Source organism: Podarcis vaucheri, assembly GCF_965113315.1.
Source record: "Podarcis vaucheri genome assembly, chromosome: 1".
Lineage (NCBI taxonomy): Eukaryota > Metazoa > Chordata > Lepidosauria > Squamata > Lacertidae > Podarcis > Podarcis vaucheri.
The window spans coordinates 43,998,209-44,026,155 of NC_138759.1; the positions used below are offsets into that span (position 1 = coordinate 43,998,209).

A 27,947-nucleotide genomic window follows, 5' to 3' on the forward strand; every position below is an offset into this window, starting at 1 on the left:
CTCCCTTCGCTGCTATTGGACCACGTGTCCGGCTCGGCCCGGTCCCCTCCCCAGCCGATTCTCCTAGGATTAGCGCACGCGCTTTCTCGGCCGAGGGAGCAGCCGCTTTCAGCACCGAGGAGCTGCGGACAGCGCCTTCCGCCCTCCCCACCAAGGCGGCGCTTTTGCGGTCAGGAGGCCACGGCGCCGACGAGGACCATGGAGGGCGCGGCGGGCTCCCAGTCGCTAGACGGGGAGGCGGCTGCCGGCCAGAGAGCAGAGTCGAGGCGCCCGGAGACAGCGGGATGCACCTCCAGGTAAGGCGAGCCTCCAAGGGGATGCCCATCGGCCGAGGAAACGCCGCGTGCCCATCTCCTCCTCCTTCCCTGACCCTTCGGGGGTGTCCTTGAGGTGCACCGCTCCTTTATCCGCCGCCACCGCGCGCTCCGTCCCCTGCACCTCCCGCTCCTTTCCTAGACAATGGAGCCGATCTCCCCTGGGCGGTGGGAGGTGGGAGAAGGGCGGCGGAGTGGACAGGGGGGGGTTAGGGAGAGAAGGACTTTCTGCTTTTCCAGCACCACCCCACCCCACCCGGTTGCATCGCCGCCGCAGGCCACATCGCCGCTGATCCTCGGAAAGTTGGCCTTGCAGAGCGAGGGGTGGAGGAAGGCGCGCGGCAGTGTCCCCGAGGTCCAAGCCTATTGTTCTGGGATTCGCCGCGGGAAGGCGTTGCTCTGCGACGGCTTGGCGGTTCCCTCGAATCCCCCTCGCGAAGCTCCGGGAAACTAGACCCACCCGAATCAGGCGCCTTCACTGGGCCAGGGGGGCTGACGCGCCTGCCTGAGCGGGCGAAGGATCCCCGTCGGCGCATCTGTCGCCACGCTGCGGGGCGTCTTTTGATCCTCGATTGAAGGGACGCGCGTCGCCCTCGATCCGCGAAGAGGAGCTGTCCTTTGTGTCCGGGAGAGGATTCCTCCGCCCGGCAGCCCGGGATCGAGGGAAAGCGACGACAACGAGGAGCCCTCTGCTGGGGCGCCACGAACAAAAGGAGCGACAGGGCAATATTTCGCCCAGCTTCCCTCGCTCCGCAGTTTCCAAGAAGGCGGAGCCAAGGCTGGGCTGGGCTGCCTTCGATCTCTCGCCCTCACTAAAATACACTGTGGCTTTGATAGCTGCTGATCCGAGGGTGCCGGATATGTAACAACGGCAAATGTTGTGATCTAGAAATATATCTGCCGCGTGGGGGGGGGGGGGAATCTTTGAAATTGGAGCCAACTCCTAGGGCCAAACGCCCGCCCCAAAGTTGATGGGCGATGCCGTTCAAATAGTGTGTGCGTATGTGTGCCCCGTGTCTTGTGATCGATTATGCGGGACGGGACTTGCCTGGGGTCCCCCAATATTTTATTCAAGTTGCCGCCACCCCCGCAGGGTGCAAGGGAATGAAACCAGGCGCTATCAGAAAAGGAGGTCCCAACTATAGCCTTAGAGGAAGAAATCAGTAGGGTGCTGGGACGTGGGTTTAGGAAACATTGCTTTAAGGAAGCTCTCTTTAAGGAGAGCTTCGTCTTGGATTCCCTTCACGGGCCATGGAGGTAGGTGTGTGTTTATAATCAACACGGATAGGTTTAAAATCGAAGGGAGGGATGCAAACGCTGATCAATTCTTTCATGGACTGAAACAGACTGAATTGCAGATTAACTTCGCCCCACCCCAATAATCAAAGGTCTGAAGGCAGGTAGGGCCTGATCAGCCTGCTCCCTCCCTTATTTAGGAACATAGGAAGATGTGTAAAGCAGATGTTCTACACCCAGCTTTCCACAATGGATTTAATGAAATGAAAGCATGCAGAGGAATTAACTGGCTTGCAACCCAAACTGGCCTTCCAAGTGGAGCAATGATGGCTTTCCTTCTAACAGTATGAACCATAGACAGCTGATGCCACCCGTGCCCATTAGAGCATTTGAGCTGAGCTCAGTGTGATCTCAAAATTCAGGAAGGAGGGATCAAGTGATGGCTCTCAGTCATTAAAATTCTATTTCTCCAACTGAAAATTCTCTAATGGGGAAGGGTCACAGCTAGGTAGAGCATCTGCTTTGCTTCCAGAAGGCCCCAGGTTAAATTCTTGACATTGCTAGGCTGGGCTGGGGGGGGGGGACTCCTACCCAGACTCCTGAATTATTTCCTGCCAGTCATATTGAGCTAGATGGTCTGGCTCATTACAAGGCAGCTGCCTGTGCCCCTGTGCTGTAAACCAGATACAGAAATGGCATGTTGGATGGGCCAGATGACTTTTGGTTTGGCCCAGCAGGATCCTTCTTGTGTTCAGTAGCCATATATGTGAATCTTCTGCAACAATAATAGCCCTTGAACTTTGTTGGTTTTCAGTGCATTCCCACATTGGTTGAAAAAGACATACCGTACTTTTCCGTGTATCAGACTAGGTTTTTTATACTAAAAATAATGTTTAAAAAGGGGGTGTAGTCTTATACACAGGGGCAATCTCCCCCATTTTCTTATTTTTGAGTCCCCAAAATAGGGGGCGTCTTATGCATGGAAAAATACAGTAATTAAAGGTGGCTTTTGCTTTAACAAAGGGACGCGGGTGGCGCTGTGGGTAAAACCGCAGTGCTGATCGTATGGTTGGCAGTTCGAATCCCCGCGGCGGGGTGAGCTCCCATCGTTCGGTCCCAGCTCCTGCCCACCTAGCAGTTCGAAAGCACCCCTAAGTGCAAGTAGATAAATAGGTACCGCTTTATAGTGGGAAGGTAACGGCATTTCCGTGTGCTATGCTGGTGCTGGCTTGCCAGCTGCAGCTTCGTCACGCTGGCCACGTGACCCGGAAGTGTCCTCAGACAGCGCCGGCTCGCAGCCTCTTGAGCGAGATGAGCACACAACCCTAGAGTCGGACACGACTGGCCCGTACTGGCAGGGGTACCTTTACCTTTACCTTTGCTTTAACAAAGCCTAGCCGCTCTTCTTGGTCAAACCACAGTGAAGAGAAACACCTGTTCTTTCAGGATGCCCATAAAAGCACCTGCATTGTAGTTTTGCAACACACAAGTGTATTTAAAGTTAATGGATGGATGGCTTGTTTGAAAAGCAGTGCAATTAGTTGAGAGCTCCAGTGAGAGAATGTTATAGCCTAATGGAATTTGCATATACACTGTGTTGTCAGCAAAACATGCTAAAGGCGTTTTATGTTTCTTAGACTGGTACTTCAACTATAGCTGGCTGGGAACAGGAAGGATTCCCAAACTATGTTCCATAACATCTCAAAAACTATTTTCCTCTCTCTGGAGCATTAGAGATCATACACCTAGTTGAGTAGATGACAGTTAAGCTGTTGACAGGTGGGCAGAAGATGGAACAGGCTCCCCTGGTAAGATCTCTTGGTGATTTGCATCAGATCAGCAATGATTTCTAACTCCCAATTGCAATAACAAAGCGGTTTTTAAGTGGTTTACAATGAAGGTTTGAACACCAATTGATTCAAAGCAACAAACCTACAATAATCGAAGAAGGATAAGCGTAAGAGACAACAAAACAAAAGTAAAAGTTCATTAGCACATTACATTACACCAAAGTAATACAACCATTTAATAAGAAGGTTTGGAGAATAGGACAGTTGTTGTTTTTCACCTGGTGCCTAAGGTTATGAGAATAGGTGTCAGTCAAATACCACAACTTGGGCACCACCACTGAAAAGGCTCTATCCATGGTTGTCTCCCACTTTAACTGAGACAGCAGAGACGGTCATATGGGAGCAGGCAATCCTGATCCCAAGCTGTATAGGGATTTATAGGTCAAAATCAACACAATAGGCCTGGAAAGAAATGGGAAGCCAGTGATTTTCTAACATTGGGGAATACTGTATGTCCTCGTTGGCATGTTCTAGTTGCTCATGGACCACTTCATTCTGAACCAACTGCTGTCGCACTTTAACCATAGGCTCTAGAATTTTGCTTTCCGCATATCTCATTGCCTGTTTGAGTAATTTTCTAGTCAAATAAGATTGTGCCCATGGCCTTTTTTCTAGCTACTTCCCTCAAACTGGGTTCTATATTCTATTGCTGTCTTTATATATAACTTTGTAGCCTAGTAAAGAGTTCTGTGGAACACACACACTTGCTTCATTCTCACTCTATACAAAAAGGTTCAATGAAACGCATTGCCTCTGAACTACGCATTTATGGCTGGCAAGTATAGAACCCTAAATCTCGACATGTCCAAAGCTATGTCATTGTGAACTCATTCCAAAATGATGTCATTACTGGCTCAGCCTGCAGCACACTCCTCAAATTTTCTGCTTGCTGATTTACAGCTACAGACTTGTTTGTGGAATGCTCAGCAAAAAAATTCAGAGGTTTTCAGACACTCACCTTTCCTCAGTGACTTAATTGGGTCCTGCCTGATCTCACTATTATTTGCATACTGATAGGTCTCTGTGTGAGATGAAAAAGGTGCCTCACAAAGAGGCATTATTGACAAGAGATGTGGGAGGATAAAAATACATGTGCCATAGTTTAGCATTGTACCATAACTATCTTATACTATGTCTTTAGCTGCTTTACTATTTCGTACATTGGAAGCATCTGTTTATATAGAAAATGAGAATGATCAGCTTTATTGTGGGTGGCAGATGCATTTTAAAGATGCATGACTTCCTTCTTATGTCTCTTCCAGAACAGATGCAGCCTTGATTTCTTTGTCAAAACTATAGCCACCGTATCTTGAGTGTCTGAATGGGAAGAAATCACATTTTCTCAATCCATGTTCTACCCTTCCTGTTTTAGGCATTGTACTCTCTTGACTCCAGAAGTCTATCATTCTGTTCTAACCCTTTATTAAAATCCCATTACAAGATTCCATTAAGAAAGCTTTTACTGTGAATTCCAGGTGTGTGTTTTTTTTAAAAAATGTGATGCCTATTTAGAAACTTTGCAAACAATGCAAAATCATTGATCAGCAGAGAGAGTGTTGTTTGGTTGTTTGTTTAGAGGAACTAATTGCTAACCTTAATATTTGATTTAGAGTCTCACTGCAGAGGGAAGCCAGTTTGGAAGGAAAAGGAAAAACAAGACAGAAAAGTTTGCCAGCTTTTAGTGTTGTCTTACAATATAGCCACAGGATCCCTTTGTATTACTGGCTGGTGTGATTCTAGCCCGCCCCTCCCTCTTTCTGGTTATAATAGCAGCTTTGTGAGCTGCAAGCAAATGCTAATCGAGGGTTCAGGAATGATCCAGAGGTTTCACCTTTTTGAGCTTCTACAATCAAAAATGCTGAAGATGCAGCTCTTTACTGTGGCCTGGGATATATACATTTAGGACACACCCTATTATTGTGGCTGTGATTTAAAATGCTGTGAACTGTCTTGAGATTTTATGACGAAGGGTGGTATATAAATCTAATAAAGAAAGCAAACTGTGTAATATTGTATGGGGCCTTGTGGTGAAGGCTGGGTAAAAAATTGAAATTAATCATGAATGTACAGTAATTGAAATCATAATACCTGGGTAAGATAGGCAGATACCAGATGAGGAACTGTGGGGTGTTTTGTCAGACTTTTGATTTTAAACTGCTTTCAAGAGTTTTTTCAACAGTCCAGCGGTGCATACATTTAATGAAACAAACAAGTATTCATGTGAAATAAACAAACAAATGTAATCACTGGAACCCCTAAAACTGAACAATTTACTATTGCGGTGCCAGTCTCTAGTTTACCATTTCTTGGTCATGTGACTGAGCAGTCCATGGTGGTACAGAACTAGAAACCTCTGGATGACAGCTAACTTGGTTCTTATTAGGCCACCTTTAAGCCTAGTTTGGGTAGATGAACTGGACTGGTTGATTAGCAGGAGGAGTGAGAACCTGTTCATTCTCCTGAACCTTTCTGATGTTTTTGCTATCTTTAGTTATTGAGGCCTCCTGGGCCATCTGGCATGGGTGAGGACACCTCCTCCTCCTCCTCCTCCTCCTCCTCCTTCTTCGGTGATCACTCATAGCTGAGTAAGATTGTCTTCCATGAACACAATCTTAGCAGTGAGTCCATAAGTGACTGTGGAGGCCAATTCTGGATCCACACATCCTTCCACAGTGGGAACATATGTTTCCGGATGGGAGTTGATCACGGTGTGGATTTGCCAAGCGTGCCTTCCTCTTAGCACATTTCTCCCTTGCTTCCTGAGTTCGAGTGTCTTCAAAGCCCATGACACCTTTGGTAAAGGCTGTTCTCCAATTGGAGCACTCACAGGCCAGTGTTTCCCAGTTGTCAGTGTTTATACTCCATTTTTTTTAGATTTGCCTTGAGAGAGTCTTTAAACCTCTTTTGTTGACCACTAACATTACGCTTTCCATTTTTAAGTTTGGAATAGAGTAGTTGCTTTGGAAGACAATAATTGGGCATCCACACAACATGACCAGTCCAACAAAGTTGATGTTGAAGAATCATTGCTTCAGCACTGGTGATCTTTGCTTCTTCCAGTACACTGGCATTAGTTCGCCTGCCTTCCCAAGTGATATGTACTTACCTTTTTACGAGACCCCATGGAGAGAATCTCTCGAGGAGTTGGGGATGCAGGGGAGGCTGTGTGGCACACACTTTGCCCCCCAGCCTTGCTGCTGCCACCCCCACCACAAGCACAGGAGGCAGCCATCTCACTCTGCCTAATGGTTGGCATTAACCAATGTGGTTCTGCTCCATATTAATGGTGAGAAATCCAACTTATCTGGAAATGAGTGGACAGTTGTAACCCCCAAGTCCAAGAACCCCCTAGCCACCATGATATATGCCATCCTACTTACCTTTGAAGAGTGTTTAACAACTTCACTTAATTCAAAAGTGGCACTCTGTGGGAATGAGATAAGGAAAGTGTGCAAGGTTGGTTATTGGGGGGAAATGCAGTTTGTTTTCCAGTTTGTTTAGGCCACTGTTTAAGTGTTGGCCCTAACCTATAAAAACCAAAAAGTCTCAACAGGCTGCATACCTTAGGGAGACGTTCTTCTGGGTGAGTGCCCTCCACACGCATGCACACACTGGTACACAAAGATCCTAAAAAAAAGTTTTTCTGAAGTAAGGAAGTTGATGGGAAAGGAGGACGATATCAACAAAGGTGCATACTTTATGGCAGTGTTTCCCAACCGGTGTTCCGCGGCACACTAGTGTGCCGCGAGATGTTGCCTGGTGTGCCGCGAGATGTTGCCTGGAGGGAGGCGGGCGAGTCCAAAAAAGGTTGGGAAACACTGACTTAAGTTTCTCTTTCAAAAAGGAAACGTGGGTTAAAGCGGCGGCGCCGCCTCCCACTCACTTTCCTGCTCTGGCTTCCCTAACAGTTTTCCGAGTTGCATCACTGGATCCAGCCCCCTTTTCCACAGGTGACACGGGGCTGGAGGGAGGGAAAGAGGGCTTTACGTCGCGCACAAAGGCAGCCTCCTAGAAGCGCTCTGGGCCGGCGCCGTTTTGCCGAAGGCGCCGGAGGACCCCCACCCTCAGCTCCTTCAGAAAGGAAGCCCCGCCCCTCGGCTCCCTACGCCGCCAGGCAGCTCAGCTGACTGACGAGGACGTTCTGCGGCGGCGGCCGCTGCACAACCACCGCAGTTGCTGGCAGCGTCCGCAGCGCAATAAGTAACAGCGCCTGGTGCTGCCAACTCTTTCTCTCTCTCTCCCGCCCCCCCGCCCCCAAGCTCTCGCGCGCCCCGCGTCAACATCGCCGCGCGCAGCTTCCCGAGCTCGAGGCCAGCCGCTGCACGCACGCGCCGGCTCGTCATCGGCTCCGGTTGTTGCCTTTCTCCGCCGAGGTCGGTGGACCCCGAGCCTAGGCTTCCTTCCCGCACCCCGCTTTCCGAAGACCGCACACCAGTTGGGCCAGTACATATTCCCCTCCCGTGACTGGAGCGGAATAGCCCTTTCTCTTCTTCCCCAACCCTTGTCGTTGGAGGAGTCCCTCAGTCCCTCGCTTTGCTGCCTCCTCCCCCCCCCCAAAGCTTGGAGGTTCCCCGGCAAGGGGGAGGGAAAAAAATTGAAACTTACACTTTCGTGCGTCCCTCCCGGCGTGACGCTGTGCGCTGACGTCACGGGGCTGTAATGGGTGGTGTGCCTCGAGATTTTTTTCATCAAACAAGTGTGCCTTTGCCCAAAAAAGGTTGGGAAACACTGCTTTATGGAATGTTCATCCCAGTCATGCCTAATATATTGTCATGATCAGCTGCTTTGATATTCTTTACTTTGGAAGAATGGGAGGCTCATGATGTCACAGGTGGCAGCCAATCAGTGCTTTGCACAGTCGGCCACTGGTTTGCCTTGAGCTCGATCCTGGGGAGAAGAACAAACAACAAGCGAATGCTTCCACATCAGCCCCACTACTCCGATTATTGTATGTTTGATTGCATCCCTTTTCTTCTCCTCTTTCCAATTAGCACTGCTGGATTCTGGTCAAGATCAGGTATCTTCTCTACATTGGCTTATGAAAGTGATAGGAGAGACAAATAAGGGGTGGCAGTCAAGCAGCTGTGATACACAATTAGAGCTGTTGGCTCCCACCTTTTCTTCCTTGCTGTCTGCTTTGCTGAATATCTCTTTTGTTTCTTTCTTGGTTGCATCCAGCTGGTCTAGACAAAAACAGAGCTGTCAGACCATAACTTGGAAGCTGCAGGCTTTTACTGTTCCATGGATGGGAGAACATTTCTGCTCCCACTGTAGCCTCAACAGTTCTGAATATACATTCGTGCTATGACCGGGAATCTCACTGCCCATCCAGATCTCTCCTTTTGTTGCTTTGTCCTTGGATCCCCATCAGTGAATTGATGGATGACCATAAATTTGACAGTATCGCAATGTAACGAAGATACCAATTTCTCTTGATTAAATATGCCTGGCATCTAATATTTCCCTTAGAAAATCGTATTGATGTGCCGCCCAAATGAAGTGATAACTTGGATCACTGTTAACAAATAGTGCTGGCCTTCCTGTTCATCATTGAAGGTCATAGCAAAAAATGTTTATGAGTCTGCGAATTTCCTTAGCACACAGTTAAGAAAACTGGCTTGTCATTTTCAATCAGGCAGGTGTGGGAGTACTGTAAGTAAATGTGGACTTTTCACTTACTCTATAATGTTCTTATTCTTAAATGTTTACACTCACATGTGGACTCTTAAAAGAATTGATACCCTGACATTTGAAAGCATTCGGGCTGAAAGTTTATGAGTTTGGGCTACTTTTTACATACCACAATAACTTAGCATTGCTGTGCCACCGTGGGAACTAGAAACTTGCATTAAGGAAACAAAAATAGGTCCTGAAAATCACTAAAAAATGCTTCAAGGCTTATATGCAGATTTCCAGACAAAAAGCTCACATTTTCTCAAAATGTGATCTGAAAGTGGAGCAACCTTGCCCCAATGCTGAATGCCCCAACGCCCCACTCTTGATTATCACATGTTGAGTACAGACATCAGCGGGGGCTGCACCCAAGCAGCTGCAGGTGTATAGGTGACCCATGCAAGCGGGACTCCGCATAATCAGGAGGGGTTGTGCTCCCTCTCCTGCCCCGCACACGGAATGAAATGCAGGAAATTGTTTGTCTGAAAATAACTAGCGGGTATTGTTGGTTTAAGGGGATGTGGGTGGTGCTGTGGTCTAAACCACAGAGCCTAGGACTTGCCGATCAGAAGGTTGGCAGTTCGAATCCCCGCGACGGGGTGAGCTCCCGTTGCTCAGTCCCAGCTCCTGCCCACCTAGCAGTTCGAAAGCACGTCAAAGTGCAAGTAGATAAATAGGTACCGCTCCGGCGGGAAGGTAAACAGCATTTCTGCGCATTGTTCTGGTTGCCAGAAGTGGCTTAGTCCTGCTGGCCACATGACAAGGAAGCTGTACGCTGGCTCCCTTGGCCAATAAAGCAAGTTGAGTGCCGCAACCCCAGAGTCAGCCACGACTGGACCTAATGGTCAGGGGTACCTTTACCTTTACTTTTATTGTTGGTTTAAACTACCAGTCAAGTTTTAAAGAGGGAGACGTTCTGTTATACAGCATTGCTGCCCCAGCTCTCGCCAAGTTCAGAGAGACGGGAGGCATCCCAGTGGCAGCAAATGGGGGGGGTGGCATGGAGTGGGGGCACCATTCCTCAGGTGGTAAAGCAGGATAGGCCACCCCTGACAAGCAGGCTTCCTTAAGGTTCACCCGCCCCTTATGAAAATGCCCAAGCTTTATAATCAGCCTGGGAAGCCCTGTTCTTTGGCCCATTGCTGTCAAAGCATCTTCAATGTATTTTATGAAAATCTAACAATAATTTAGAAAATCTAACACTAAGTACATAGTAAAAATGAACGCACATCCATGTGTACACTTTCTCTCAATTATTCTAAAGTGCAATAAAGGGCTTTAAAAAGTGCCTACAAATTCATTAATCTGCAAGGTGCCTATTCCTATCAGTGCGTTATAGTTCTCATTTTCATATTCATTGTAATGGATTGTAGTGATGAATATCCAAGCTCTATCCTCCATCTCATCTGTAGATAATACTCAGTGGGCATAAAACTTCCTATTTTCTTTGTACCATCTCTTAACTAAATATTGTTATGAGGGGTTTTGGGGGCGGCGAGAGGGGGGGGGGAGAAAGTAGGTTGTACAGTATGTGTAATCCTTCTAACTCCTGGATCCAGCAAATGTTAACGTATAAGCCAGGCTAGCTTCCTGTGTTGAGGTGATCACCTGGGTGATGGGCCATTAAGAGAAACAAAGGAAAGGGGCTCTGTGTGAGATGGCAAACAGGTGGGACTCCTTTATGGGTGGGGCAAATAATTAGATGGATGAAGCAGAGTTTAGAGTTGAGTTATGGTGATGTGGGCTAGAAGCGAAGCAGCAAACAAAGATGGGGGTCATGTTTGATTTCTGTTTGAATCCAAGGTTTGTGGCTATGGAAGAAACAAGACTCTTTGGGGCTGTTAATGCTTTGAACCCCTCCATTGTAGGCTCAGGTTGTATATTATGTATAAATAATCCATATATCCTAAAGACACCACAGTCTCTACTGTGCCTAATTCCAAAAGAAAACACAGACCTTGGGTCAGCGCCGGGAGCCCCAGGGATCTCGCACTGCTCAGCGATTGGGGTGGCATGCCACAATATCGCCGGCGGAAAACCTTCCGATACAGGCAGTCGTTTGAGGGATAATCGTTTTGCTGTGTTATAAAGCTTTTATGCTGCTTCTGTTCTTCTGTTGCCATTTCAGTGTTTTATTGGTTACTGTTCACGTAAGGAACTTCCTCTCTGTGATTGCCGAGACAATGAATGCCTCTTGGCATACATTTTACATGGGAAAGCAATAAAGAAAAGCAAACCCCTTTCTTCTCACAGGGAAAAAGTAAAGCCAGAGCTTTGTCAAAGTTGTCTTAATGTGCCGGAGATCAGAAAGACGGAGCCGAGCTCCAGCGGAGGCTCCTGGGAACAGAGATGCCCCGTCCATCACTGCCCCATTGATGCTTCTTCCAGCTCAGCGAGATACCACCAGGCCTCTTCCAGCCATATGCATGCCCCAATCTCCACTCGATCCAACGGGCAGGTGCCCTCTGGCTCCCAGGACTCCTTCCAGCCTCACCTGTATTACCACTGCAACCAGCAAGAAGCCAGAAGCAGCTATGCCTTGCCTCCCCTGCCAGGCCATGGGGAGAGGGCCACCTTGTGCTCCCATCACTCCAGTGGGGATTCGTCGTCAACTCCCCAGCACGAGGCAGCGGACATGAGATGGAAACAGTGGCCCCACGACCAGCAGCAGTTACGGCCAGTGCAACACCATGTCGTCACGGTCAGGTGAGGACAGATGACTGTAACAGGTTACACTGCCTCCTTCATCAAGGGATAAGGAGATGGAGAGTCTTGGCTTGCTCTGTGGAGTACCATGTGCCTCTGAAATCCTCTTTTATGCATTTTGTTTTTCAGTGGGCACTTTAGGCCATCGCTTAGCAGTGGGGCATGTGCTTTGCATGCAGCCCCCGCCCATATCTTCAGCTCACAAAAGGACTAGGTGAAGGCAGTGGTGTAGCATGGGGGGTGCAGGGGGGCCAGCCGCACTGGGCGCAACATCGGGGGGGGGTGCTCACACTCACAGCTCTCTGCCCCTACCTGGCTCACTCACTCTCTCTCACTGCAGTGCTGGCTGTGCGAATCCGATCTGAGCCGCTGGGTCGCCGCCCACTGTGGAGGGGGTGGGAGCAAGGCGTGCAGTGTGGAGAGAGAGCGAGGGACTATCTGGGGGAGGGACAGTGCAGCGGCTGCCCAGCGCAGCGCTGAGCGCGGGAGAGAACCACACCAGACCAGACCAGGCAGCAGCAAAAAGAAGCTGGCAGCGGCGGCAGGTTAGGGGTTAGGGGGGCGCAAATTACTTGCCTTGCCCCGGGTGCTGACAACCCACGCTATGCAGCTGGGTGAAGGAAAGCCCCAGAAAGTTTCTGCCAGTCAGAACAGACAATGCTAGCCTAGATGGACAAATGCAAAACAGCTTCCTTTATTTCTATGTGTACCTAGAAAAGGGAATGCAACAAACATGCTTCAGTTTTACAGGTACACTCATAAGGTAACCAGGATGGGTTATGGTTCCCTAGTTGGGTGCAGAGTCAGTGGCAAACCCGAGCATAGTTTTAGGGAGGGGGTGAATTGGGTTTGTGGGCTTGCCTTACTCCCATGTTTTTAAAACGCTTCCCCCTTTGCTCATTTATCAGAGGCACCTAGTAACATAAAGGCAATAGTCACTTAATTTTGATGCTAATACTCCTTTACAAGCTGAAACTTAACGATCCTCGTTCTGGCTCCAGGCCAGTCTAAGGGCTGTTTGCTGCCTTACTTTTAAGATCTGAATACACTCTTGGGAGTTCAACCTCCCTCTAAATCGCCATGAAAATGTCGTGCTTCTATTATATGCAGCTCTATCTCTTGTGAGCTGTTTCTGCGGTTTTGCCCTTTGTGTGTTTGTTCCTCAAGAAAACAAACAGACAAGCCATTGTGTTTTAGTTTAACAATTCATTTTTTTCATAACGTTGCCGAGGCAGAAACAACTCCAGAAAGTTTGCCCTGGTTTTTCAGACATGGTGCGAAATGTGAGTCTTAGGGAAGGCATGTGTGCTGATTTGCACAGGGAAGCTCTCAGCTGGAAGGACTCCCCTCTCTGAAGGGCTGCCCAGTCCTAGTCCAACTTAAAAGAAGGAAGAGCAGCAAGGATCAGCACCTGAACTGAGGACTAAGTCACCTGAGGTCACCTGGTGGCAGCCTTCCTCACAATAGTGGGGTGTGTTACATTTCTATATAAATTATAGTCATTATGCCTGAAATTGAATCTCTACAAATAAAGTAGCACAGGTAGATCAATACCCTCTCTTATAATTCTGCAGTGATGCATTTTGCATTTCTTCCTTTTTGGCTAATGTGCAAGTGGCCACTCTAGAGCCTAATACACTTTCCCCTACCCAGTCCTCAAACAGCAGCATTCTGCTTTTAAAGTTCATTGAATGGATTTTGCTATTCCTTTGTGTGTGTGTGCGTGTGTGCATGCACATGTGTTCTTTAACAAAATTCTGAAGCAAATTCTTCTAATTCAAATTTACTTGCCCAATTTCTAATGAATGAGCCTCCCGATTTGAATCTTGTTTTCACTATTCTCAAGTTTTGGATACTATTGGATTTGGTTTTGGTTGTTGTTCTCAATCTGTACAATATCATCTCTGGAAAAGTATTATTTATTTATTTATTTATTTATTCATTCATTCATTCATTCATTCATTCCCTCCCCTTGGTGCTACCAAGAATACTTTGCATTCTCGCCTTAAAATTCACCCTCAAGGAAAGTTAGGATCTAAGATGACAATCCAGTGCCTTCCAGCTTCTTCTGCTTTTCCTCCCACATGCTCTGTTCTGCACGTCTTCTTTGCCATTAACTTTTGCTTCCCATAGGTCCTTCTCCTAGACGTAGAGCGGCATTTGTGCAAGTGCTCTGTTCCTAGTGCATTGCTCCGCAGAGGGTATGGACTGATTTGTGCTCTGCACTTTAAGATCAAAAGCAAGATCGTTTAAATTAAGTTGCATTTGAATTCTAAACGGCTGAACAAATTCCTTTCTGCTCTAGCTTAATGGCTGTAGTCTGGCTTTGCAAATTCTTTGCCCTTCCTGATCATGCCTCTCTCCCCCACCATTGTGAGAGGTCCCCTTGGCAGTACAAGCTCACTCACCTGTACAACAACCTTGTTGTACTTCACCTGATCTATATGGGTTGGACTTGGGTACCATCACCGAGGTTGTGCCAGTGTCAGCGGAGGCATGACGCTGAACTTACAGGAGATGCGTGAATGATGGGCCCTTCCCTGCATCTTTATAAGTACAGCTGGAGGGGTGTGTACAACCTCTTTGTTTATTTATTTTATTACATTTATACCCCACCTTTCTTCCACGGAGCTCAAGGCAGCAAACACAATTCCCCCCTTCCTTGTTTAAATCCCACAACAGCCCTGTGAGGTCGGTGACAGGCCCAAGGTCACCCAGTGAGCTTCATGGCCAAGCAGGGATTTGAACCCTGGTCTCTCCCAGACATTCTAACAACAACAACAACATCACCCAAACTGCCAACCCCCCCCCAACCATGCTATTTAGGGTTCATTGCCTCGTACTGCATCCCAGGCTTCTGACTTTGTCCTTTGCCTGCCTGGAAGGGTTAACACTCTCATGAACGGAGACTTCTGCCTGGGCTGAAATTAATAAGCCAATGAATATCTTTCTCCCTACAGACATGACAAAGTGTTCAGGATGCCAAAGAGGTAGGTTACAATCAATCTCTCTACCCTATCATCATGTCTCCTCCTCCTCCTCACACCCTGCTATTAGGAACGAGGCAATGTATTATTCCTGGTGACATCCCAGGCAGGCAAAGAGCTGCAGCTACATTAGTAGGTTCACAGCTCCTCATTAAGAGCTTCCCATCTGTTTCGAGTCCCCCGCTCCCCCCAACCCAACCCGCTTTGCAAGAGATGTACTCCGCAGCTTTAAGGAAAAGCTAGCCTTCCAGAGAGCTTTCCCCATATCACACTCGAACCAGGTATTGCCGTGTTGTTCTGCATGTATGGCCTTCCTTTGCACGTTGCACTGTTTTGCACGTTCGACATTTAGCATGCCCCGTTATGCTCAACATAACATGTGAAGTGTCAACATTTTCTTTCCCCCACAAGTGTTTCACACAAACGTACATCAGGTAGTTGGAGACAGTAGTGGCTCCCTGTGGTGTTTCTACCGTGTAAATATGGTGTGTGTGTAAGATATGTATTACTTTCTATGTTGTGAAGCAGGCATTTGCTAACTTCTTAATTTGTGCCTATATCTACTGAAATGGATTTAGTGCCCTAAAGCTAACACTAGTAGCTAAAGGCATTAGAATACAGAAGCTAGGGACCGTCCTTCCAAAAAAGAAAATGAAAAGTGCTTTCATTCAGCTGAGCCTGCTGGGTTGAGCATCTTGACTCACTGCATGATATCGGTCTCATCTCTTCATTTCTGCATGCTACAGCCTCTTCATCTTCCAAGTGATGACACTGTTTATTTGCCTCAGCTAGAGATCTGCTACCAAGCTGCTCCTCTGACAGATGCAGCATAACACAAATAAAATGTTAATAGGAAAATTCAGGGGAAGGTAGAGGGACTGGATGGAGGGCCAACATTTCTCTGGTAAGAATTATCGGATCGGATTTTGAAATATTTCCTTTTGGGTGCTTCACCGCCAACCTATTGGAAAATGTTAGCCCAGCCCAGAGAATATTCAGTGAAAAGCCACCCCAAATGTCTCTGGCCATGAATGAAAATGGGGACTGGCTGGCGCAGCTGTAGATCTAGTTTAATAACCATCTAATACCATTTTCATCGTAGGGAGGGAAGCAGCAGGCTTGGCACCTGCCCCTTTCAGTCTTACCTTCTCAGCTCGTTGCTTCTTTCATCTACTAATCTAGCTCCGTTCAGTATTACCTGAGCCAAAGGCTGTGTACAAACCATCCATTTAAAGCACATGACTTGCCCCCAAAGAATCTGGAGCACTGTGGATCATTAAGGGTGCTGGGAATTGTAGCTTTGTGAGGGGTAAACTACGGTTGCTGGGATTCTTTGATGGCAACTACATACTTCAAATCAGGAGTTGTCAACCTGCTCCCTACCGCCCACTAGTGGGTGTTTCAGGATTCTAGGTGGGCGGTAGGGGTTCTACAGCACAAGCTGAATCTTCCTTCCATTGAGCACTGGTGGGCGGTAAGGAAATTTTACCATCAAGAAATATGCATTAGTGGGTGGTAGGTATAAAAAGGTTGACTACGCCTGCTTTAAATGGATGGTGTGTATGGAGCCAAAATTTATCAGAAGAGAATTTTGAGAAACATTTGAGAACATTCTTTTTGACCACCCCAGAACTATAAAATGAGGAGGTTCTAATTCTGATTGGAGCAGTAGTGCTGGGGAAGGAAGTGTCTAATGTTTCCCTCCTGCGTCATTTCCCCCAAAGAGAAATCACTCCCAAGTTGTTACACTAGTCCTGCTGGTGAATAATAGGCAGGTACTTACTTATATTAGGGATGCGGGTGGCGCTGTGGGTTAAACCACAGAGCCTAGGACTTGACAATCAGAAGGTCGGCGGTTCGAATCCCCATGATGGGGTGAGCTCCCGTTGCTAGGTCCCTGCTCCTGCCAACCTAGCAGTTTGAAAGCACATCAAAGAGCAAGTAGATAAATAGGTACCGCTCCGGCGGGAAGGTAAACGGCATTTCCGTGCGCTGCTCTGGTTCACCAGAAGTGGCTTAGTCATGCTGACCACATGACCCGGAAGCTGTACACCAGCTCCCTCGGCCAATAAAGTGAGATGAGCGCCGCAACCCCAGAGTTGGCCACGACTGGACCTAATGGTCAGGGGTCCCTTTACCTTTACCTACTTATATATTATGCATCTCTTTCCTTCTAGCAAGATGGCTAAATGCAGTGTGTGTGTGTGTGTGTGTGTGTGTGTGTAAGAGAGAGAGAGATTTCAGTCCAGAAACAGCACAGCATCTCCCCTTCTCTAGCTCCACTGCTCCAGTCAAAATTGCAGGCTTCACCCCTTCCAAATGGCTGCTTTAAAGAGGAAGCTGAGAGATGGTGACTTGTTTTATCTCTGACTGCAGTGAGAGAGGCCAACCATTAGGCTGTCTTAGGATATGTTCATATTAGTAGCTTGAAACACGCAAGGCCACCCCCTTCCCCCTGCGTTTCAAGCCCCATTTTCGCATCAGAGAGGGCGCAGGGATGTCTAACATGTATGGGCTTTTTGGTCTGAAGGTTAAATGCTGAGACTTCAAGGCAACCTCTAGTTTGGCTGGGCCTCTCTCAAATAACATGATAGGGTTTCCCTCTCAGCTCCCCCTTATTCCACCCCAAGAGGAATGGAATAATTTGGTCGTACATGGTGCTAAAAACTGAGCTCCATTACTATATACACCTCCTCTCCATCTTTGTAAATGGAGAGCGGACATGACAAACAAGGTACCCCCCAGGAGCAAAGGACGCAGGCCCCCAGCCGCAGGACTGCTCCACAGAGCCCCCCAAGCATGCATGCTAATGTCATTTCCCTAACCATTCTGGGATGGGGAAGGCACTTTTTAGCCACTTGTTTATTTGGGGGGGTTAAAAGAAGAGCCTAATTTCAGGACAGAGTGAGGCAGGTAGGTGGCTTGTTCTCCAGCTAGGAAGACTTGGGGGAATAGTTACAGGTACAGCCTAGTATGTCACCATGCGCCTAGGTAATCTGAACCAATAACTTGTGAACCCAAAGCATGAGCCAGTGACCTGCTCCCACCAGCACCCACCCTGAAACCTGGTGCCAGATTACACCAGTAGCCAGTGTGGGTTTTAACTGGCAAGGTTAAAAGAAAAATGTCCCTCCCCCCTTTAGCCACCTAAGAGACAGAGAGAGAGAGAGAGAGAGAGAGAGAGAAATGAATGAAACAGAAAATGAAATGAAATGGCAGCTTCTTGTTTTCCTTTCACTCCTTTCCAGTTTGTCCCAAGTGATTGCTGAGTGGCCGGTTGCTGTCTTAGTGCTCTGTTCGGTGACCGTGTTGGTCTGTACGCTGGTGAGCGTATTAGTGGGAAATTTGCCTGATTTTTCTGAGCCCTTGATGGTAAGTTTCTTTTGCAGATGATCTGCCTCAGGGACATACAGTATCCTTCCATGTAAAGGTTGGTTACCCTCTTCCATGCTTTAGAGTTGCCCTGGCAAATACTTGTAGGTGCCTAATAAGATTTCTTCTCCCACAGACTTCCAATAAAATATGTACAGAGTGTCAGTTTGCATTTCTTAGTACAGAAAGTATTGATCTTTCCTATTCTAATTAGTTCAAGAAGGTTCAGGAAGCTTCTCTGTGTGAAAGAAACAAGCAGAAGGTTCATGGTGTTTGGGTTATTCCTTCAGAGAAGCTGAGTACAGCTGGTTTAAACTGGTTCTGTTATCTCTTCTGTCAAGATCATGCTGACTATAATAATAGGCCAGAAGGAGTCTGGGTTTCACTTTCTCTATCTTTCTTCCTTCTGTTGTGGTGTTCTGTACATAGTGTTAAGGTTTAGACTTCTTATAAGTTATTGTAAGTTTCAGTTAAGTCTGCTGCAACTGGACTTCTTATGGACAGTGCCAATCCTGAACGTATTGGATTTGTGACCATTATGCTCATTTGCCTTCAGTAGCAGTGAAGCTCTGCTGGATGAAATATTAATTGCCTCTGGTCTATTTTTGGGGAATCCTGCAATGTGTTTAAGTTTTTACTCTGCTAACTATACATTGGAGTTCTGCTCTGGATCAATGTTGAGTAAAATTTCCACTACAAAGGGAACATTATAAGTGCTGTCGTCTTTTTAAACCACTCTTGCAGATTTTCCGAAGTCATTAAATAACCTGACCTTAATAAAGTCCTTATTTAAATTATGGCATTTTCTGGTGTGGGGTGGCTAAATCCAAACTTTACATATTAGGCAAAATCCTCGTAGCAAAAGTCCTATTGACATGGATGGGAGCTGCACAAGAGATTTGCATTGAATTGAAATGAACTGGAATTTGTTCAATCCCATTAAATTTATATTAGATCTTACCTATCAAAACACTTCATTAAAATGGGTCCAGACTTGGTTTGCTCAGGATTAATTCTGGTTATCCAGTCTTGAAATCTTAAACTTGTACATGGTTCAGAAAAAAGGACTCATGTGAACATACACATTAGATTAGTGCTGTAGCCAATGGTGTGTTGTAAATAGAAATGCCCTTGTATAACATCTTGAAATATGTACATTTTTATATTTATAAATAGGGATTTGAGCCACGAGACACCGACATAGGCAGAAAGCTCACCGTCTGGAAGAATATGAAAAGCCACACAGGCTATAAGAAGATTCTCTCTCTTTCCCCTCACACTGACAACAGGTACATGTTTTGAGGGCAGGGATATGGATTACAGATCTTCGACTACAGCAGGGATGTCCAACTTCCAAGAGACTGCGATCTACTCCCACTATAAAAACACTGGCAGTGATCTACCCGTTGGATTAACCAAAGTTGTTGAGCTTTTTGGGAGGAGACTTCACCAAAAGCTCAACACAATCAACCTGGAACGCCCCGCAACCGGTAGATCGCGATCAACCCATTGAGCATTCCTGCTCTAGAAAGAACAATGCCCATTTCTTATTATGTTATGTATTGTGGAACCATCAATATACGTGGTGCCTAACAGCATAAAATAGGAACTGAAAAAAGACTAGTCTATATTTCCACACTGGAGGAGGCAACAATGTGTGGGGCAGGAAGCACATGGATAACAAACAAGAGGCACAGAGGCTTGTCTCCTAAGATGTTAATTATTATGGTTTCCTACCATATTTCTGTTTCCTACCATATTTCTGTGAGTCAGATATTCAGGCAATGTGTTTCCATGGAAACTAATCGTTAGCCAGTCTTCTTCTGAATGGTGCAAAAGCTGGCCTCCCATCCCCCAAGGATGATGATGATGATACTAACCACCACCACTTTATTATTTATGTCCTGCCCATCTGGCTGGGTTTCCCCAGCCACTCCGGGCAGCTTACAGCATATATAAAACATAGGTGTGATCAATGTGTCTGGAGGGCTGGCCTAAGGCATCTTATTTATAGAGGAAGGAGCAAGACATTATAGCCAGGAGTTTTGTTGGGGGGGGGAGTTATTGAGCTTTTGGAGGGGAGGTCACAGGTAAAAATCTCCTCAATAAAAAGACATTATGGGGGACAGGCTTCTGTTTGGGGTGCAGAAACTCAGTGAATTATTTTTAATGCTTTTCAATAATTTTTGAAGATTTAAATTTTTTGAGGATTTCACATGGGCTATGCCCAGTGCTCCCCGCCCCCTAAAAATATGTTTAGGGGTATTCTCATTTTGACCCCAGAAAAAAGCACTGGCTATGCCCATGTTACCCACCCCACTTCCTGCACAGTGGCAGTTGGCTCTTACTTCATCACTGGCAATGGGGCACTGCCCTTCACCCCTGAGACAAACAGGCGAGTTTAAAGGGTGCAGGATGGGCCGTGCCACACACCTCCCTTCTCACCCTCACCCTCTCCCTGATGTGGGGCAGTGGATTTAGCTGCCCCTTGGAGTGCTTAAAGCAGGGGTAGGCAGCGTAAGGCCCCAGGGGCCGGATGCGGCCCAATCGCCTTCTCAATCCGGCCCACGGACAGTCCGGGAATCAGTGTGTTTTTACATGAGAAGAATGTGTCCTTTTATTTAAAATGCACCTTTGGGTTATTTGTGGAGCATGGGAAATCATTCATCCCCCCCCCCCCGAAAAAATATAGTCCAGCCCACCACATGGTCTGAGGGATGGTGGACCGGCCCATGGCTGGAAAAGGTTGTTGACCCCTGGCTTCAAGTATCCCACTGCCTACGGCCAGCCTTTATATTTTTAAATAAATGCAAACAAGACACACCATGGGCTGCTTCCAAATGAAACAGTGTCAGCACTCGGTAAGTGCTGCATCCCAGGAATTTCCACTGCTTGAAGAAGTTGAGTGAGCATAGGGTTAGGTGAACTTAAGGAGCATCACAGAAGTCTCCCTCATCCTCTCCTCCTTCCTGCATTCATCTACAACCTCTCTGTGCCCCTCAAAGAAGAAACCCTCTCTGTGGGGTGAGGTGACAGGTCGCTAGGAAGCAGGAGGGGGCAGGAACTTACTTCAGTTACACTGCTGTTTACATTCCCTCCAAACATCCTGTAGGATCCAAGCCTGGCAGAAGGCAAGGGCAAGAGAGCAGGGAGAAGGAGAAGCTTTTCTTACAGCTCTGTATTGTAAAAGCCATGCAGATGAGTTGCAGAACCATGCTCACTTCAGGACAATGTTGTTTCTTTTTTTGCTAGTTACGGGGACATAGGCATGAACCGAGGGCAGAGATCCATACAAGGCGAACGAGAAGCAAGAAGGAGGAGGATGGTGGAGCCAGACTATGAAAAGGATGGCTTCTTTTGTGGACCCCCAGGTAAGCTTTGTTTGAGATTGCCCTCCAGAACTGACCAAGGCAAGAAAGTAAGGACGTTTTCTGTGATCCCCCTTGAGACCTCAGGGTATAGGGCGGTATATAAATTCAATAAACAACAACAACAATAAATAACTTTTCTTATGGAAGGCTTTTGAAGCTGCCTCATTCCATATACTCATTTAAGAGCCTTCAGCTTGCATGATACACCTTCAGTGCAGATCTGTAACTAATAAGAGGCGTCATTTCCTATTTGACAAGCAGGGAAGCAAAGTGAGAGCTTTTATTTCTTTAGCAAATTTATATACCGCTCTTCATTGTAAGATGTCAGGGTGGATCAGAGAGTAAAATACAGGACAAAAATAGCAAAACAACCCCCCCTTCCCACAGACACATTTAAAAGGCTGCAGAATATTAATCAGCTTAGAGTTGGCCAATATTGTGTGGTGTGTGTGTCCGCGCGCATTAGTATTAGTGAAAGGACTCGGAGATGTTTCTTATCCCCCAGCCTCAAAAACCCACAAGTGCAACATTGGTAATCCAAGGACATGGGTAAAAACTGGAATGATTTGCTGCTTTGAGGGTTTTAAAATAAAATAAAATAAAGCAGTGTATAGATTTTATGAAATAAAATAATTAATAAATTAAATAAACGACCAGACACAGGATGCCAATTAAAACCAAGCTAACAGGAAAAGAAAATCAATAAGATTAGATAGTTGTGGCATAGCCCAAGTTTAAGTGAGTTAAGGTAACCAATGGTTTAAGCAAACAGGGTAAGTCTTGTTGTATGGTTACCTCTTTGGAAAGCAGAGTTATACAAGGACAGTGAAAGCAGCCTACAGCATCATTCCCCCCCCCCAACCCACATGTCTAGAGCTTGTTCCAAGTAGTTTGTCAGGTATCTTTGCTGTTACATAACTGTACCTACTATTTTGGCCCTTAGGGAAAAGTTATTCTCAGCTGGTATTTATGTCCACAACTGCTGGAAGCTTATGGAACTTGAAAGCAATACAATCCATGTGTCAAATGGAGCAGGACAAGGTTGGTATTGCTGTAAGGAATATGCACACACTTATACTCCTGGGCTGTTTTAACTTCAGGTTAACGCTTCTGAATCAGTGTGAAATCCTTACTTCCAGATATAGTTTTTCTCTCTCTCTCTCATACACACAGAGAGGCACATAGGAGGTGCCTTAGTCAGACCACTGGTCCAGCTCGCTCAGTATTGTCTCCGTAGGCTAGCAGAGGCTCTCCAGAGTTTCAGATAAGAGATATTCCAGCCCTGCCTGGAGATCTTGGGGACTGAACCTGAGACTTTCTGCTCTGCCACTGAGCTACAAGCCTCCCCACAAATTCTGTAGAATGCTACATCCTGAAACACAACACTATGCTTTAAAAGACGATTGAAATAGGGTGTGTGTGTGAACAAAATCTTTAAAAGTCCCCATCCTCAGAACAAGACATTTGTCAAAAGGATAAAACAGAAATGGAAGTGGAGCAGGCCTAATTCATTCTTTTTCCCTTTGGCTTTTCCAGATCCGTTCTCATGCAGAGTTTGGGAATCTCTGCCAGCGTACTGAAGCCAACGAGTGCTGTCCAAGTTGGTCTCTTGGAAACTTTATCGCAGCCCTGTACAACCGCTCTTCTTGTTTAGAGGTTACCGAAGCCGATGTTTCCCACACCCTCGTGCTCCTTCGTTCGTGTGCCCCCGACTATCACAAAGGTGTCCTTGTCCCTCCTTGCATCGGTCCCAAGACTGAAAGAGACAAGCACGCCCAGTGCTCCAAAATCCCCGAGAAATGCACTCGCTTCCGTGCTGTTTACCAGCTTCTTCATTTCCTTGTTGACCGAGATTTTCTCAGTCCACAGACAGTGGGATACCAAGTGCCAACCCTGAAATACAGCCTGCTGTTCTTGCCTATGATGAAAGGAGCATCCATGATGGGCATCTACCTGAACAACCTTGAGTCGTGGGACTTGTTTGATAATTACACGTCCATTACTGGGATGGATCTGGGCCTTAAGCAGACATTATTCCAGCACTACCTATTACTGGATACCGTGTATGCAGTCTTGGCGATACTGGCCATATTTCTAAGCATATTTTTTTATTTGCGCTCGGTCTTTATTACTTTTATCACCTTAATTATTGTCTTTGGTACCTTGATGATTTCCTATTTCTTGTACAAGGTGGCCTTTAGATTCTCCTACTTCCCTTTTGTAAACCTAACAGCGGTAGTCATTCTCAGCAGTCTTTGTGCCAACCACACCTTTGTCTTTTTCGACCTCTGGAACCTGAGCAAGAGCCAGAACCCATCCGCCGGGCTACTGCAGTGGGTAAGACTAACCATGCACCACTTTGGGTATCTCATGCTAGCATCTTGCCTGACGACTGGTGCTGCTTTCTACGCCAGCTACATGAGTTACATAACCGCCATTCGATGCTTTGCCATCTACATGGGCACCTCTGTCCTGGTGAACTTGGTCTTCATGCTGACCTGGCTTCCTTCCACCGTTGTGCTGTATGAACGTTACCTAGCAAGGAACTGTGTCTATAAACCAGAGGGCTATTGGAATAACAGCGGGCACAAGAGCGTCATTCTCTCTCTCCACCACATCCTCAGGCGTATCCAGAAAACCTGGCACGAAACTGCCAAGTTATTATTTGAGAAAGTTCTTCCTTGTGGGGTGATAAAGTTCCGCTATATATGGATCTGCTGGTTTACCGCCTTGGCTATAGGGGGTGCCTACATTTCCTGTCTGAACCCTAGGCTCAAACTGCCTTCTCTAGAGATGTCATCTGTGCAGGTTTTCAGGCTAAGCCACCCCTTTGAGAGGTATGATGCCAAATATTGTAACGAGTTTATGTTCGAAAGGCTGGAGCGAGGAGAAGACCTGCACATGCCCGTCACTATTATATGGGGTGTACTCCCAGTGGACAATGGGGATCACTTTAACCCCAAGAGCAATGGCACTCTGGTGATGGACCCAGCATTTACCATTGAAAATTCTGAAGCTCAGCTATGGCTGCTGGACTTTTGCCAAAAAGTTAAAAACCAGACTTTTTACTACTCTGAACTGGAACAAAAACCCACCGTTTGCTTCATGGAAGAATTTCACCGGTGGATGGATAGCCGTCAGTGCTCTAAGAGAGATCACAGCTTCAATCTCTGCTGTAATCACTTCTCCTTCCCATACAGCAGAGAAGTCTTCCTTCATTGCATCAAGATGATGATCATGGAACAAAACAGAGACGAGGCTGAGACTCGGGACCTAGGCCTCAGATTTGATGAAAGGGGCAACCTGGTTGCTTTGGTGCTACAGTTTCAAACCATTTACCACTACAGCTTCAACTATAGCAAGGCCAAGCATTTCTATGATGAAATTGGCCTCTGGATAAGAGAAGAGATGAAGGCAGCCCCCATGGGGCTTCAGAACGGCTGGTTCACCAGCAAGCTGGAGCTCTACAATCTCCAGCACAGCGTGGACACAGAGAGTATGGTAGTGCTGGGCTTATCAATAGCCATCTCATTTGTGGTTCTTTTGCTCACAACTTGGAACGTCCTTCTTAGCTTGTTCTCCGCCGCAGCAATTACAGGCACCGTTCTGGTAACTGTCGGCCTGTTGGTCCTCCTGGAGTGGCAGCTCAACGCGGTGGAGTCTCTCTTCATTTCGGCAGCAGTGGGTCTCTCCGTTGACTTCACGGTCAACTACTGCATATCCTACCACTTGTGTCCGCATCCTGATCGCCTGAGCCGCGTAGCCTTCTCCCTGAAGCAGATGAGCTGTGCCACTGTCATGGGGACTTCGGCTTTATTTTCGGCAGGTGTCATCATGCTCCCTGCCACCGTGCTGGCCTACAGGAAGCTGGGCATTTTTGTGATGATGATCAAGTGTGTCAGTTGTGGCTTTGCGAGCTTCTTCTTCCAGTCTCTGTGCTGCTTCTTTGGCCCGGAGAAGAATTGTGGACAAATAATTTGGCCTTGCACTCGTGCTCTAAAAAACTATTCGGACGACCCGAGCTCTTCCAACAGAACGTTTACCTGTGGGGGAAATGAGAAACAGAGTAGGTTACAAAAAGATCAGGAATCCAACAGTGCAAATGAACAGTACGAGCTCCAGCCTTTGGCCAGGAAGCTTAGTGACAGCTTTGACAACAGCACCTCCACAAGCAAGTTGTCCAATCGCCCATCTGTCTTATCTGAAGACATTCAGCTCCAAGATAGCAAGTGCTCTGGAATGGAAGTTCATCCTTCCTCTGAAAAGGACAGACAGAAGCTGGAACAGAGTGCAGGGCGTCATGTAGCCCTTTGCCAATGTCCAGCCCTGCAAACATCTTCTCCTTACAAACCTGGAAGCAGCTCAGGAAATGAAGCAGAAAGTCATAGGGACAGGCCTTGCAGAGACTGCAGATGTAAAAAATATGGCCATAAAGCTTGGGACCATCTTCAGTCAGCCAGCACAGTCGATGAAAAACTGCTGAATAAATCTCACTCCTCAAGCAACACCGATCAACAAAAATCAGATTATACCTCAGAAAATAGTAATGTACCAGAAACTGAAATGTATGAACTCCACAGATGCCTTTATTCTACTGGCAGCTCTTTCAGCGCTCGGAATGTCTCCAGTGAGACATCCCTGAGTGACTTTGAACCAAGCGTAAAACTCATGGAATCCGCCAGTTATTGCCCAGGTCATTTAGATGTAGCTGGTTCTTGCTGTCCAACTCAAAGAGGTCACCTGAATGGAAAAAGAGACACCCTGAGGCTGGACCTGAGGGAGACTGTCTTTGACACATCGGCTTCAGCATCCCAGCAAAACAGTGGTTTGAGGAAAACTCAAAGGTTAGGAGTAGGGGGCGAGGATCCAGTTGTCTTGCCAAACAGCAAACCAGATATGCCTGATGTTTGGATCAAGCGGTCTGGCGCCCAAAACTCTGGATACTGAAATGAACATCTCAGAGGAAATAATTGCTATTTCAGGGGCAAGGATAATTAATTTCCATTTTGAGTAGTGAGTATAAAACTTTTCCTAAAACGAGAACAAGTTGCATTTTTACAAAGCCAGCAAACCTGGTGTGGATTAGAGGCAGATGTTATTGCAGTGTCAGCTGTTCAACTGCCTGCTCCATAGACAGTGCCATATTCTCTATTATACTGCAGGATTATTAAGCAAGAGTTCTTTGTCATTCTCTCCAGTGCAATTCGTTTTGGAGTAAATGGAGAGGCATGATGATGAGTGGAATAAGTGTGAAGTAAATGGCTCAAAGGATATCTTAAAGACAAAGGGAAACCCTTTTCTAAAACATCATTGCTACTAACCGACTGAATATTGATGGTGTGACACAAAAGGTGTCTTTTAGCTCAGTCATCCCTCTTTTCACCATCAGTCAAACAAATCTCCTTAGGGAAATTGTACTCAGATAGCTGAAAGTAATATTATCTGGTGTACTTTCTTTCAAAGACTAACCAGTAGCCCTTCAAAAATAATGGTGGTTGCTCTCCCCTCCAATTTTCCCCTACAATGTAATTTACAAGTGGAACCTGCAAGAAATTGTATTGCAGCGTGGAACATTTCTGTTCTGGGGTCCAGCCAGCCAGCCATGCCTTTCCCTAGATATGCTGTTCCATTACCCCCTCCAGTTTTCCACCTCCCTGCCAGTCAGGATTCTGTGGCCACTGAGCATGCTCAGTCCTCATTGGGTTCCTATTTTGGCCCCCTTAAGTCTGCCCCTCCTACTTATTTTGTGCCCTTCTGCAAACCTTAGTCCCCCTGCTGATAACTTCCTCTTGTGCGTGGATGGTGAAGTTTTGGCTGCAGAAGAGCTGGCACGCAGAGAACAAGTTTGTTATTAACATATAAGATCCCTAAACCAGAAATTCAGCATATGTTTCTCTTTCCCACTGACAGTGTGCTTAAAATTCATCAGACATTTTTCTTGTAATTCTTCATTTTCTGATATGGGTAATTAGTATTTCATTCAAAGCTGTACAGAGATGTCCAAGTTTGCATATTTATGGAATCCTGCAATTTACTTTCTCTCTCTCCATTGGCCATGTCACGCCCTGCCCTGGCCCTCTCAACCATCACAATCTTTTTACATTTACTTGTCAAAGTGATATCCCAGCGTAAAAAATAAACATGTTTCCTAAACCGGGCTCAAAATCTTAATAATTTTTGTTTGCACAGCTAACTGTGGGATTATATTATTCATACATGGACAGAGTTCCACCCACCACCCATACCAAGATCCAGGGCTCTCTGTACTTTCACACACACACACACCATTCCTTCCATCACTATTTAAGTACCACTGTACTCTTCCCTGTGGGTTCACATGTGTTTTCTTAGCAGGCCAGTTCTATCCTATAAAGCAAACAGAAGTGTGCAGTAGCTGAACAGATGTACTGAAAATGTAAAGGAACCTCTTGCCAAACA

General features: G+C 46.6%; 1 protein-coding gene across 2 annotated transcripts; it reads left to right on the top strand.

Annotated features, from left to right (window-relative positions):
* Nucleotides 1-27,662, top strand: DISP2 (dispatched RND transporter family member 2). 2 transcript variants are annotated; one of them, XM_082239299.1, is made up of 8 exons: nt 1-296; nt 11,327-11,779; nt 14,740-14,769; nt 18,015-18,138; nt 19,315-19,427; nt 21,391-21,509; nt 22,453-22,550; nt 23,046-27,662. In XM_082239299.1, the coding sequence occupies exons 1-8, from the start codon at nt 199-201 to the stop codon at nt 26,454-26,456; spliced, it is 4,446 nt and encodes a 1,481-aa protein (XP_082095425.1). In that variant the 5' UTR covers nt 1-198; the 3' UTR covers nt 26,457-27,662. The 2 variants fall into 2 exon arrangements, with proteins under 2 accessions (XP_082095425.1, XP_082095426.1); XM_082239300.1 differs by lacking the exon at nt 14,740-14,769.
* Nucleotides 27,663-27,947: the final 285 nt, after the last annotated feature.

What these genes read in the sequence shown, in the direction of transcription:
- DISP2 (XM_082239299.1), top strand. Translation starts at nt 199, where the DNA reads ATGGAGGGCGCGGCGGGCTCCCAGTCGCTAGACGGGGAGGCGGCTGCC. An exon ending in GTGTTCAGGATGCCAAAGAG is followed by an intron (nt 14,770 to 18,014) that starts GTAGGTTACAAT and finishes ACTCCTTTCCAG; the next exon opens with TTTGTCCCAAGTGATTGCTG. An exon ending in TCCCCTCACACTGACAACAG is followed by an intron (nt 19,428 to 21,390) that starts GTACATGTTTTG and finishes TTTTTTTGCTAG; the next exon opens with TTACGGGGACATAGGCATGA.